General features: G+C 53.5%; 1 protein-coding gene across 2 annotated transcripts in view; it reads right to left on the bottom strand.

The window, feature by feature from the left end:
- The window catches only part of LOC138301385 (E3 ubiquitin-protein ligase TRIM39-like), a 106,390-nt gene that overhangs the window by 59,091 nt on the left and 32,671 nt on the right, over positions 1 to 14,628 (bottom strand). For both annotated transcript variants that reach the window (XM_069241820.1, XM_069241821.1), the window contains exon 2: positions 3,474 to 3,569. In XM_069241820.1, the coding sequence (XP_069097921.1) occupies positions 3,474 to 3,569 (96 nt within the window). The remainder of the gene's footprint in view (positions 1 to 3,473; positions 3,570 to 14,628) is intronic.

The following is a 14,628-nucleotide window of genomic DNA, read 5'->3' on the forward strand; positions in this document are numbered from 1 at the left end:
GGTCACACTAGATGAGGATAAAGTCAAGAGCCCACAAGGAGCACGGACCGGCAGCAGGGACCTCCTTGGGTCCCTGGAACAAAAGTACCTTGCGCTGGGCGATGTCGTCGCTACGAGGCTGCACAGATCACGCTGTGGATGAGATGCATAGGGGTCTCCCACTTAGCTGCAGTGGTATGCTAAGTCACTACACGCAACTGTAAGAGTGCGCAGGTTCCGACCAACACTGTGCAGAGATATGCTGAATTCGATGAGGAAGTGTGAGTTCAGGAGTTCGAGCACCTTAAGCCCTAACTTCCAAGACTCCAAGGCTGAGATGGCACCACTCTGAAAGACAGACTCCCAAAGTGTAGCGTCCAGGTGCAGATGCAGGTGGTTCAAGTCTCTGATATCCCTGAGACGTGGTAACAGGAAGCAAGCCAGCAAGCCCTTGGAGTCACTCTGCGTTCAAGTAATGCGAGTCCAGTCCATCTCACCCAGTTAGTTGAACAGCAGGCAGCAGGGTGGCTAAGCATGGCAAGAGCACCACAAGACAGAGTTCTGCAAAGCAGTGGTCCGACAGCGCATCAGTCCTTTTAACAGCACAACAGCTCTTCTTCTTGATAGAGTGGCCACAGGTCCAGAAGTGTACTGTCTTGGTAGGGTCAGAGAGTACTGATACCCCAATGAGCCTATGAAGTGGGGGAGACTTCAAAGAGTGGTCCTTGAAGTGCACAACTATCCTTTCAACCCCCCCTGTCTCTAAATTTGCTATGGGGGGCAAACCAGTGCTTTGTGTGGGGCCAGCACACTACCTATCGAAGTGTAAATATCAGCTCCTCCCTTCCCTCTTGCTCAGGAAGACCCATCAGAATGCAGATGTATGAAGATGGGTACTCAGATGCACCTAGCCTTCCTTTGTTCGTGGCTGTCTTGAGGGAATGCCCAAAGTGTAGCTGTCACCAACCTCAGACATTTATTGATGACATGCTACAAGACACACACAGCTATAAGTGCAGAGAAATGTCCACTTTCTAACAGTGGTATTTCTAAAACAGTATTGTTAAAGGATAAGGAAGACTTATCAGTACCCTTCCAAAGATATAAAACATGAAATTGTTACTCCTTTCTAACCAGAATTACAACTTAAAAGTGTACTAAGGAATCCCCAATGTTAACGTCAGAGGTGAACATGCCTTACAGTAGTAAAAAACGAACGTAGCTGTTTGTCACTACCAGGACAAGTAAACCATATGTCCCAACTTTTACTTACTCAGCACCCTGCCCTTCAGAGTGACCTATGTGTTAGAAAAGGGGAGTTTTTTAAACTTTGGTAAGTCGTTTTAAATGCCAGGTCAAAGTAACAGTCAACTCCACATGGAAGCCAGCAGTGCCAGGCCTGAGACATGGTTAAAGGGCTACTTATGTGGGTGGTACAATCAGTGCTGGGAGTCGACTAGTAGCATTTATTTTTTTAATTTACAGGCCCAGAACACATGAAGTGCACTTTACTAGGGATGTAGAAGTAAATAAATTATGCCAACTGGGGATGAACCAATGTTACCATGTTTAGGGGGGAGAGGACTGCACTTTAGCACTGTTTAGCAGTGGGAAAGTGCACAGCAAGTACAAGATCAGAAAAATGGAGAAAGGTAGACAAAAATCTGTGGGAAGACCAGCCTAAAGCTGTCAGGTCTAACAAATTCAAAGAAGGCTGTGTGCTCAGAATTAGGGTCTGCATGACAGCCAGCCTCTCAGACGTGAAAGGACATGATCTGAAGTCTGTACTACTTGTTGGAAGAGCTTACGGTCTGCCTAGCATCTAAAAACCTGCCTGCCTGTTGAGAGAAGGGAGGAGGGTGTCAGGTGTTGCAGGAGAAGAAGCTGTCCAGGAGAGAAGCCAAGTGTGTTCCCAGCATGAAGAACACCACAGAAAGCTGACTGACAGAGCAAAGCCTGACATGAACGTTACTGTGTAGGGTCTGTACTGTGGAACGCCATTCAAGTGAGAATAAACATCATGTTGTCAGTGCTCTGATATGCGCATGGAAATCTGACATCAGAACTGCCCTAAAAGAACCGTCATCAACGATGCAAAATGACTGATCCAGCCTTAGAGGTCAAAGCTGCCAAAGAAGACGATCTGCTGAAGACCCGACCATGACGATGCAACTGTTGTGACTAAGCACGTGCAACCTGCCTCGGAGGCTGCAACCTTCAAAGGCGAGTGTCACTGTGCAGGCCTGCAGCACTGATCCCAACAAAAGAATACAAAAAAGTGATGAATGGAAAGCAACCCAGGACCAGTTTTGCCCCAGTTAGGGCTCATCAGCCATGAGTAGCTTGTTCCAGTGACAGAGCACAAGACCCTCATCTGAGCATACTCATCCCACCCAGGGCGACACACTTGAGTATATAACAAAGTGATTGATGGAATGCTTGAATTAATTTCAGCCACTGGTATTCACTCAGCCACATCCCAATCCATCATTATGTTACACACCATGCCACCTCAGTTTGGGCTCCACCATATGGAAATCGGTCTGCACCTTGCTCCAGTGAGAAGCCCCCAACTGGCAAGCCAAGTCCTCCCTGAACCGGAACACAAGCAACCCATGAAAGCCAAAATCAGGGAGTGAGGGCAAAGAGTTTGAGGGAGTACCACCCCACGGATGTCAGTTCTAACTTCTGCCCTTTTTAGAGCCTGAGGAAGGGCCATGTGCACTTGTTCTCCTAGGGCATTCTGTTCAGCTGTAGCTGTGCCTTTTACCTCTAAGACATGCACACTGATGCATATATGCACTGATAAACTCATAGATGGATAATGTCAGACCATACATAACCGAACCCACACATGCACACTCTCACAGACGCACATACATGCACACAGATGCATATATGCACTGATAAACTCATAGATGGATAATGTCAGACCATACATAACCGAACCCACACGTGCACACCCTCACAGACACACATAAATGCGCACAGATGCATATATGCACTGATACACTCATAGATGGATAATGTCAGACCATACATACCACACCCACAGACTCACACGAATGCACACATCTAGCACACACACGCGCACTCCCTAAAAACATAAAGGTACATACACATACAAGCGCTCCCAGATTACTCCAGAACACTCACACACACACACGCACACCCACAAACACTCACAAGAACAAGATACCACACCGTGATATAAACACTAACACAGACCATGTAAGTCTGCGAGGGCTACCCTAAAAGTCTACACAGTACATTTTTTATTTTTTTTATTTTAGGAAGAATCTTGGGTCGATTTTACTGTCTATACCCAAGGGAGTGACTCCAATCAGAATACTTACGTGTCACCTGCTGGGGGCCACGACCTGGTGTATCCAGTGACTCGTGGACTTCTGTGCATCTCAGACCTTGACAGGTCACTCACAGCACAAGCACAGATATTTACAGACAAGTACACACCACTCTCTTCTGCCACTCACCCTCATGGCTTTATATTGTTCCTCTTCCTTGACTTTAGAGTCCAGCTTATATTCCTCCGCTTTCTTCAGAGGACGCAGCCACTCTTGAAGTTTTACCTGCAGAGATGAGAGTCCAAGAAATATGTGTAGATCAGTAGAGTGTGGTCTTACTTCCAAAAATGGAATCAGTAAGGAACCAGCGACAAAGGCTCAGACTGTCATACATCAATATTTTAAATATGGACCAAATGTGATCCTATTACACGTACCAGTCATACATATCACGATTGTAAGTACCGGCTCCAAGTATTACAGACAAGGACACAGTCTAAGGTGTCACCTGCTCTGACCCGGAAGGACCTGGGGCCAGAATTCCTACTCCAGCTACACTAGCATCACCACTGACACTTACTTCTACTTGAATACACTGTGCAGCACTTTATGCCAATACTTAGGCATGGCACTACTTTAATGAACAAACTTTGTCCGAGTAACACTGTCAAATAATCCGGAACACCACAGAATCAAGTGAAACAGTGTTTTTATTATGTGTAATTAGGGTTTATGGGGGGGGGGGGGCTCTTATCGGAGCTCCTCCCCTCACCGGGGCCTCCACTGTCTATGCTGCCTGCATCCATCTCACCCGGGAGGGGACTTCTTGGGCCGGACCTGCTGAGGTCCTGAAGGAGCACATGCTGAGGGCTCGAGGCCGCACCTGCTGAGGGCCTGAGGACACACCTGCTGAGGGCTCGAGGCCGCACCTGCTGAGGGCCTGAGGACACACCTGCTGAGGGTCTGAAGCCGCAGCAGCTGAGGGCTCGAGGCCGCACCTGCTGAGGGCCTGAGGACACACCTGCTGAGGGTCCGAGGCCGCAGATGCTGAGGGACTGAAGCCGCACCTGCTGAGGGTCTGAAGCCGCACCAGCTGAGGGCTCGAGGCCGCACCTGCTGAGGGTCTGAAGCCGCACCAGCTGAGGGCTCGAGGCCACACCTGCTGAGGGCCCGAGGCTGCACCTGCTGAGGGCCTGAGGACACACCTGCTGAGGGTCCGAGGCCGCAGATGCTGAGGGCCCATGGCCTCACCTACTGAGGGCCTGTGGCCGCACCTGCTGAGGGCCTGTGGCCGCACCTGCTGAGGGCCTGAGGCTGCACCTACTGATGGCCTGAGGCTGTACCTCCTGAGGGCCTGAGGTGCACCTGCTGAGGGCCTCTGGATGCACCTGCTGAAGGCCTGTGGCCGCACCTGCTTAGACCCTGTGGTCGCAGCTCCTGAGGGCCCGAGGCCGCACCTGCTGAGGGCCCGTGGCCGCACCTACTGAGGGCCTGTGGCTGCACCTACTGATGGCCTGTGACTGCACCTGCTGAGGGCCTGTGGCAGCACCTTCTGAGGCCTGGGCCGCAACTACTGATGGCCCGAGGCTGCACCTGCTGAGGGCCTGTGGCTGCACTTGCTGAGGGCCTGCGGCCGCACGCTGCTGAGGGCCTGTGGCTGCACCTGCTGAGGGCCTGTGGCTGCACCTGATGAGGGCCTGTGGCTGCACCTGGTGAGGGCCTGAGGCTGCACCTGATGAGGGCCTGAGGCTGCACCTGCTGAGGACCTGTGGCTGCATCTGCTGAGGACCTGTGGCTGCACCTGCTGAGGGCCTGAGGCTGCACAGGGGCTTCACCATGGCCACTGCTCCTCTTTCCTGCCTGCATTCATTTCACCCCGGAGGGGATTCTTTGGACCACACTAGCTGAGGGCCCATGACTGCACCTGCTGAGGGCAGGAGGCCACATTGGGGCTTCTCCGGGGCTGCCACTGATCTTTCATGCCTGCATCCATCTCTGCCCCAGAGTGGACTCCTTGAGCCACACCTGCTGAGGGCCTAGGGTCTTACCTGCTGAGGGCCTGAGGCCGCACCTGCTGAGGGCCTGAGGCTGCACCTGCTGAGGGCCTGTGGCCTCACATGCTGAGGGTCTGTGGCTGCACCTGCTGAGGGCCTGGGGCCACACCTGGTGAGGACCCATGACCGCACCTGCTGAGGGCAGGAGGCCACATTGGGGCTTCCCCGGGGCTGCCACTGCTCTTTCCTGCCTGCATCCATCTCTGTCCCAGAGTGGACTCCTTGAGCCACACCTACTGAGGGCCTAGGGTCTTACCTGCTGAGGGCCTGAGGCTGCACCTGCTGAGGGCCTGTGGCCGTACCTGCTGAGGGCCTGTGGCCTCACATGCTGAGGGTCTGTGGCTGCACCTGCTGAGGGCCTGGGGCCACACCTGGTGAGGACCCATGACCGCACCTGCTGAGGGTAGGAGGCCATATTGGGGCTTCTGCGGGGCTGCTACTGCTCTTTCCTGCCTGCATCCATCTCTGCCCCAGAGTGGACTCCTTGAGCCACACCTGCTGAGGGCCTAGGGTCTTACCTGCTGAGGGCCTGAGGCTGCACCTGCTGAGGGCCTGTGGCCTCACATGCTGAGCGTCTGTGGCTGCAACTGCTGAGGGTCTGTGGCTGCACCTGTTGAGGGCCTGGGGCCTTACATGCTGAGGGCCTGGGGCTGCACCTGCTGAGGGCCTGGGGCCACACCTGGTGAGGACCCATGACCGCACCTGCTGAGGACTGAGGCTGTAATGGGGCTTCACCAGGACTGCCACTTTTCTTCCTACCTGCATTCAGCTCATTCCAGAGGGGACCCTTTGGGCCGTACCTGCTGAGGGCCTGTGGCCACACCCCCTGGGAGCCTGTGGTGAACCTGCTGAGGCCCGGAGACTGCACCTGCTGATGGCCTGGGGCCACACCTGCTGAGTGCCCATGGCCGCACTGGGGCCTCACCGGGGCCGCCACCGCTCTTTCCTGCCTCCATCCATCCCACCCCGGAGGGGACTCCGCAGGCCGCACCTGCTGAGGGTCAAAGGCTGCACCAGCTGAGGGCGCGTAGCCACACCTTCTGAGAGCCTGAGGCCGCACCTTCTGAGAGCCTGAGGCCACACCTGCTTGAGGACCTGTGACCGCATCTGCTTAACGCCTGGGGCCCCACCTGCTGAGGGCCCAAGACCGCACCTGCTGAGGGCCCAAGACCGCACCTGCTGAGGGCCTATGGCCACACTGGGGCCTCACCGGGGCTGCCACTTCTGTTTCCTGCCTGCATCCCTCTCGGACCCAGAGGGGACTTCTTGGGCTGCACCTGCTGAGGGCCTGTGGCCACAATGAGGCTTCACCGGGTCCGCCAATGCTCTTTCCTGCCTGCATCCATCTCACCCCAGAGGGGACTCCTTGTGCCGCACCTGCTGAGGGCCTGTGACTGCACCTGATGGGGGCCTGAGGCCGCACCTGCTGAGGGCCTGAGGCCGCACCTGCTGAGTGCCTGAGGCCGCACCTGCTGAGGGCCCATGGGTGCACTAGGGCTTCACCGGGGCCGTCGTGGGCTAGATCAGTGGAGCTGCAGTGGGCAAGTGAACTGTCCAAGATGGTGGGTGCTGCATACCAGAGGACAGAGCATCCATGCCAACCCTCCCGATTCAGGCCAGACACTAGCGGTTTCAAGGCTAGTCTCCTGCCTCCTGATTCCTGCATGTAAAAACCCAGTTCCTTGGCAGGCTTCTGCAAACAGGAACTGGTCTTGTGTGACTCAGAGTATGCACTGCCAGTAGCCTGCTCCTGCAAGCCACTGCACATTTGTGTCATGCTCTACTCTCTGCCTGCCATAGCGCTTTCCCTGTGCTTCTGAAAGGTAATTAAAAAATCTATATTTGCATTTCTGATGTCCAGTCCTGCAGCAGCAGACTTGCAAATTCCATACATGACAATAGACCTGATTCAGACCCAAATAGAAGTCAATGGGAGAAATACATTCTCCCGATTACTTTTTAAAACTCTCCCACATTACTCTTGTATAATACTGGCATGTATGACAGTGCCCCCCCAGCACGCTGGTCCAGGCAGTCCAGTGTGGATCCTATGGGGGCTCTGGGGGTGCCCCTACTGCCACATGGCACCCTGCCTTCCACTATTGTGTCTTCTCCTTGCCGGACCCCGCCGCGGATGCTGCTTCGGACTATCCTCTTGTATAATACTCCGACAGTGGCAGAGTGATGCCAGCTGCCGTACCAGGGCACACGTCCGGCCTGCAGGCTGCGCTGGGTGGCACCGAAGAGACTTTCTGGCATTTAGCGGGGCCTCTGCTGCCACGTGGCCCCCGACTGCTGGGGCTATTCCTCGTTTGATGCCACGGTGAGTACCACACTGGGCAGGACTACTCTATGGAGTGGGCAGGGGGGATTTCACAGGACAGCGGGTGCCCTGTTACACCACTCCGGGTGATGACCCTTCACCTCCAGACACTTACAGTGCCCTCTCTGGTTTGGTTGCCCACACTTAGCAGACATTGTGCCCTTCCTGGAGGAGCTGGCACTCCTCCATCTTGACTGACAGTCGGATCTACCTCCACCGGGAGCTCTCCCTAGAGAAGATCTCTGAAGAGCTGCGGCTGAGGTACACAGGAAAGACCCCGGGCACCAACGGGATATCAGTGCAATTCTACAAACGCATCCTGTCAATCCACGAGCAAAGGAGAACCACCAGACTGAAGGCATGAAACAATAATAGTCATTCCCAAAACAAGGAAACCCGGCACCACGTGCGCCTCCTACAGGCGGATCTCACTGTTAACGACGGAAGTCAAGATCCTGGCACAGGTGCTGCTGCTCCGCTCGCCGAGGGTCATTACTAGGGGTGGGCGGAATGCTTCATTCCACCCGAGGAATTGGCGGAATTTTGGTCATTCCATGTTATTCTTTAATGCGGATTTCAAGGCAAATTCCGCCAATTGCCACGTGGTGGAAATTTTTTCTCCTGCATGACTTCAGAAAATGTGAGCACAAGTGAGATTTGGCTTCTCTATTGTGATTTTCTAATGCGGGCGCTTCCGGTCTGGGGGTGACATCCGAGACATTAGCTGCTGTTGAGTAGATTGGCAGGGACCTCTTGTGCCACGCATGGTGCCATGGCACTGATTTATATTCAGCGCTGCTCAGGCTCCCAGCGCTAAATTCCAGCGCCGGCTGCAAATTCTCTCCCCGTTGGCGGAACTCTGCAGAGTCCTGTGGTCTTTTTATGTAACTCTGTGGAATACCACGAAGTGAAGCTCCAGGAGTCCCACAGCTGGTCATCACACCCACCTCCCGATACACCAAGATAAGGTGGGCTTCATGCCCAACCCACGACACCACAAACTCTCCCCCAGCTACTTCACTGGCTAGACACCGTGAGAAACAGACCTGAGCCGAGGGCTGTCCTGGCCGAGGTGCCAAGAAGGCGTTTGACTCACAGACTGGGCGCTTCTCTTCCAGGTCCTGAGGAGGCTGTGATGTCACGCCGTTTACTGTCACCAGCTGTTGTTACTCTACAAGAACACGATGACGACGGTGAAAGTGAATGGCACGATGACGCGAGCATTGCCCCTGGAGGGGGGGACTCCTGCCCCTGGAGGGGGGGACTCCACATGGGCGCCCTCCGCCCTCCCTGCTGCTTCCTCCCTGTATGGACCCATAGGCGTCATGGATGCAAATAATGGGATTTATAGATGGTTTCCTATAGGTGGTAGGTGAGCCAGAGAAAGTGTCAGTGTATGCTGACGACATACTGTTTGACCCCGTGACGTCACTGCGGGGGTACTGCCAGTCTTTGAAAATTTCGGAAGACATGCGGCTGTAAAATCAACTGCAACAGATCGATCCTGTACTGCCTGGGAGAGTGGACTGAGGCGATCCCATCCGATCCCTCTGAATATAAAGCTCATTACCAAAGGGTTCTATTACCTACAAATTGGGGTCACATGTGGCGGCCCCAGTTCCTGCAGTAAAAGTTTGGGATGGTGTACCACAAGTTTCAACAGATGGGGGCGCTAGCATCTTTCACTCATGGACAGGGCCTCAGTGTTCAAGAGGATCACTCTGCCAAAATTCTTCTATATATTCCAGAATGTCCCCTGGTCTATCCCTGAGAGCGTGGACGGCACACTGCGCACATTACTGTGGGGTGGGGGGACCCCACGTGTAGCCCCGCGCATGCTTCAAAGGAATGCTCAGAACGCTCCCAGGCCTCAGAGCACATTACTGCAGCCACTAACGAGGGGTGTTTCACCCCCAGAGATGACGCGGAGGCGACACTACAACAACCACTGATGGAGACCCGCACCCACATGTAGGAGGCTGGACTGGCTTGTAGTGAGTACCAAGGGGTACTTGCACCTTGCACAAGGCCCAGTTATCCCTTATTAGTGTATAGGGTGTCTAGCAGCTTAGGCTGATAGATAATGGTAGCTTAGCAGAGCAGCTTAGGCTGAACTAGGAGACGTGTGAAGCTACCACAGTACCACTTAGTGTCATATGCACAATATCATAAGAAAACACAATACACAGTTATACTAAAAATAAAGGTACTTTATTTTTATGACAATATGCCAAAGTATCTTAGAGTGTACCCTCAGTGAGAGGAGAGGAAATATACACAAGATATATGTACACAATACCAAAAATATGCAGTATAGTCTTAGAAAACAGTGCAAACAATGTATAGTTACAATAGGATGCAATGAGGACACATAGGGATAGGGGCAACACAAACCATATACTCCAAAAGTGGAATGCGAACCACGAATGGACCCCAAACCTATGTGACCTTGTAGAGGGTCGCTTAGACTATTAGAAAATAGTGAGAGTTAGAAAAATAGCCCTCCCCAAGACCCTGAAAAGTGAGTGCAAAGTGCACTAAAGTTCCCCCAAAGACAAAGAAGTCGTGATAGAGGAATAATGCAGGAAAGACACAAACCAACAATGCAACAACTGTGGATTTCCAATCTGGGGTACCTGTGGAACAAGGGGACCAAGTCCAAAAGTCACAAGCAAGTCGGAGATGGGCATATGCCCAGGAAATGCCAGCTGTGGATGCAAAGAAGCTTCTACTGGACAGAAGAAGCTGAGGTTTCTGCAGGAACGATAAGGGCTAGAGACTTCCCCTTTGGTGGACGGATCCCTCTCGCCGTGGAGAGTTGTGCAGAAGTATTATCCCGCCGAAAGAACGCCAACAAGCCTTGCTAGCTGCAAATAGTGCGGTTAGCGTTTTTGGATGCTGCTGTGGCCCAGGAGGGACCAGGAGGTCGCAAATTGGACCAGGCAATAGAGGGGACGTCGAGCAAGACAAAGAGCCCTCTTAGCAGCAGGTAGCACCCGGAGAAGTGCCAGAAACTGGCACTACAAGGATGCGTGAAATGGTGCTCACCCGAAGTTACACAAAGGAGTCCCACGTCGCCGGAGACCAACTTAGAAAGTCGTGCAATGCAGGTTAGAGTGCCGTGGACCCAGGCTTGGCTGTGCACAAAGGATTTCCGCCGGAAGTGCACAGGGGCCGGAGTAGCTGCAAAAGTCGCGGTTCCCAGCAATGCAGTCTAGCGAGGTGAGGCAAGGACTTACCTCCACCAAACTTGGACTGAAGAGTCACTGGACTGTGGGGGTCACTTGGACAGAGTTGCTGGATTCGTGGGACCTCGCTCGTCGTGCTGAGAGGAGACCCAAGGGACTGGTAATGCAGCTTTTTGGTGCCTGCGGTTGCAGGGGGAAGATTCCGTCGACCCACGGGAGATTTCTTCGGAGCTTCTAGTGCAGAGAGAAGGCAGACTACCCCCACAGCATGCACCACCAGGAAAACAGTCGAGAAGGCGGCAGGATCAGCGTTACAGAGTTGCAGTAGTCGTCTTTGCTACTTTGTTGCAGTGTTGCAGGCTTCCAGCGCGGTCAGCAGTCGATTCCTTGGCAGAAGGTGAAGAGAGAGATGCAGAGGAACTCTGATGAGCTCTTGCATTCGTTATCTAAAGTTTCCCCAGAGACAGAGACCCTATATAGCCAGAAAAGAGGGCTTGGCTACCTAGGAGAGAGGATAGGCTACTAACACCTGAAGGAGCCTATCAGAAGGAGTCTCTGACGTCACCTGGTGGCACTGGCCACTCAGAGCAGTCCAGTGTGCCAGCAGCACCTCTGTTTCCAAGATGGCAGAGGTCTGGAGCACACTGGAGGAGCTCTGGACACCTCCCAGGGGAGGTGCAGGTCAGGGGAGTGGTCACTTCCCTTTCCTTTGTCCAGTTTCGCGCCAGAGCAGGGGCTAAGGGGTCCCTGAACCGGTGTAGACTGGCTTATGCAGAATTGGGCACATCTGTGCCCAAGAAAGCATTTCCAGAGGCTGGGGGAGGCTACCCCTCCCCTGCCTTCACACCATTTTCCGAAGGGAGAGGGTGTAACACCCTCTCTCAGAGGAAGTCCTTTGTTCTGCCATCCTGGGACAAGCCTGGCTTGACCCCAGGGGGGCAGAAACCTGTCTGAGGGGTTGGCAGCAGCAGCAGCTGCAGTGAAACCCCAGGAAAGGCAGTTTGGCAGTACCAGGGTCTGTGCTACAGACCACTGGGATCATCGAATTGTGCCAACAATGCCAGGATGGCATAGAGGGGGCAATTCCATGATCTTAGACATGTTACATGGCCATATTCGGAGTTACCATTGTGAAGCTACATATAGGTATTGACCCATATGTAGTGCACGCTTGTAATGGTGTCCCCGCACTCACAAAGTTCAGGGAATTGGCTCTGAACAATGTGGGGGCACCTTGGCTAGTGCCAGGGTGCCCTCACACTAAGTAACTTTGCACCTAACCTTTACCAGGTAAAGGTTAGACATATAGGTGACTTATAAGTTACTTAAGTGCAGTGTAAAATGGCTGTGAAATAACGTGGACGTTATTTCACTCAGGCTGCAGTGGCAGGCCTGTTTAAGAATTGTCAGAGTTCCCTATGGGTGGCAAAAGAAATGCTGCAGCCCATAGGGATCTCCTGGAACCCCAATACCCTGGGTACCTCAGTACCATATACTAGGGAATTATAAGGGTGTTCCAGTAAGCCAATGTGAATTGGTAAAATTGGTCACTAGCCTGTTAGTGACAATTTGGAAAGAAATGAGAGAGCATAACCACTGAGGTTCTGGTTAGCAGAGCCTCAGTGAGACAGTTAGTCATCACACAGTGAACACATACAGGGCACACTTATGAGCACTGGGGCCCTGGCTGGCAGGGTCCCAGTGACACATACAACTAAAACAACATATATACAGTGAAAAAATAGAGGTAACATGCCAGGCAAGATGGTACTTTCCTACACAACCCCCCCCCCCCAAACGAAGGACAATAAGACAAGGCCATGACCTGATGAGTCTTCATTGTCTAAGTGGAAATATCTGGAGAGTCCATCTGCATTGGAGTGGCTACTCCCAGGTCTATGTTCCACTGTATAGTCCATTCCCTGTAGGGATATGGACCACCTCAACAATTTAGGATTTTCACCTTTCATTTGTTTTAGCCAAAGTAGAGGTTTGTGGTCTGTCTGAACAATAAAGTGAGTGCCAAACAGGTATGGCCTCAACTTCTTCAGAGCCCAGACCACAGCAAAGGCCTCCCTCTCTATGGCAGACCAACGCTTTTCTCTAGGGGTCAACCTCCTACTAATAAAAGCAACAGGTTGATCCTGGCCCTCAGAATTAAGTTGTGATAGGACTGCCCCTACTCCTAATTCAGATGCATCAGTTTGGACATAGAATTTTTTAGAGTAACAAGGGCTTTTCAGGACAGGTGCAGAGCACATGGCCTGCTTCAGCTCCTCAAAAGCTTTCTGACAGTTTGCTGTCCATAATACCTTTTTAGGCATCTTCTTGGAAGTGAGGTCATTAACCCCTTCCCCGCCACGGACGTAATGGTTACGTCCATGGCAGCGCCCGTGTGGCGCCATGGACGTAACCATTACGTCCAGGGACTGGCAGTCGGGGGAAGCGCTAGCGCTTCCCCCGAGGGCCGCCCCCCAACACCCCCAGGCCAGGGCTGAAAGGGGAATCCCTTCCCCTTTCACGCCCACCCTCCCCCGCCCCCCCCCCCATGACGTCAGCGCGCGATCGCGCGCTGATTTCATGGAAACGGGGAATGACGCGCTGGAAGCCATTTGCTTCCAGCGCGTCAAGGGAGAAGGTGAGTATTTCACCTTCGTGCGGGGTGGGGGTGCTCTCAGAGAGGCATCGAGGGAAAGGAAAGGGTTTTCCTTTCCCTCGATGTCTCTTTGAGCATTCCTGCTGCCCGATCGCGATGCGATCGGGCAGCAGGAATGCCCACTAGACACCAGGGATTTCTGTATGTGTGTGTGTGAGTGAATATTAGTGTAGGGGAGCGACCCCTTGGGCAAGGGTCGCTCCCCTTTGGGGGCACATGCTTTTTACGTCGTTTCTGCCCCCCCTGGGGGCAGATTGGCCCTATTTTTAGGCCGATCTGCCCCCAAGGGGGGCAGAAAGCCACTAGACACCAGGGATTTTATTGTTGCTGTGTATTTCTTGTGTTGGGGGGCGGCCCCTTGGGCAAGGGTCGCTCCCCTTTGGGGGCACATGTATTTTACGTCATTTCTGCCCCCCCTGGGGGCAGATTGGCCCTATTTTTAGGCCGATCTGCCCCCAAGGGGGGCAGAAAGCCACTAGACACCAGGGATTTTATTGTTGATTTGTATTTTTTGTGTTGGGGGGCGGCCCCTTGGGCAAGGGTCGCTCCCCTTTGGGGGCAAATGTATTTTACGTCGTTTCTGCCCCCCCTGGGGGCAGATTGGCCCTATTTTTAGGCCGATCTGCCCCCAAGGGGGGCAGAAAGCCACTAGACACCAGGGATTTTATTGTTGATGTGTATTTTTTGTGTTGGGGGGCGGCCCCTTGGGCAAGGGTCGCCCCCAGGGGCCCTCATGTATTTTTGGGCAGTTCTGCCCCCCTTGGGGGCAGAGAGGCCTATTTTTTTTAGGCCTTTCTGCCCCCAAGGGGGGCAGAATCCCAATAGCGCCAGAAATAGTATGTATGTATGTGTGCTTTGTGTTGGGGGGTGGCCCCTTGGGCAAGGGTCGCTCCCCCCAGGGGCGCAATGTATTTATTGTCGTTTCTGCCCCCCTTGGGGGCAGATTGGCCCTATTTTTAGGCCGATCTGCCCCCAAGGGGGGCAGAAAGCCACTAGACACCAGGGATTTTATTGTTGATGTGTATTTTTTGTGTTGGGGGGCGGCCCCTTGGGCAAGGGTCGCCCCCAGGGGCCCTCATGTATTTTTGGGCAGTTCTGCCCCCCTTGGGGGCAGAGAGGCCCA

The sequence above is a fragment of the Pleurodeles waltl genome, chromosome 6, assembly GCF_031143425.1.
Source record: "Pleurodeles waltl isolate 20211129_DDA chromosome 6, aPleWal1.hap1.20221129, whole genome shotgun sequence".
Lineage (NCBI taxonomy): Eukaryota > Metazoa > Chordata > Amphibia > Caudata > Salamandridae > Pleurodeles > Pleurodeles waltl.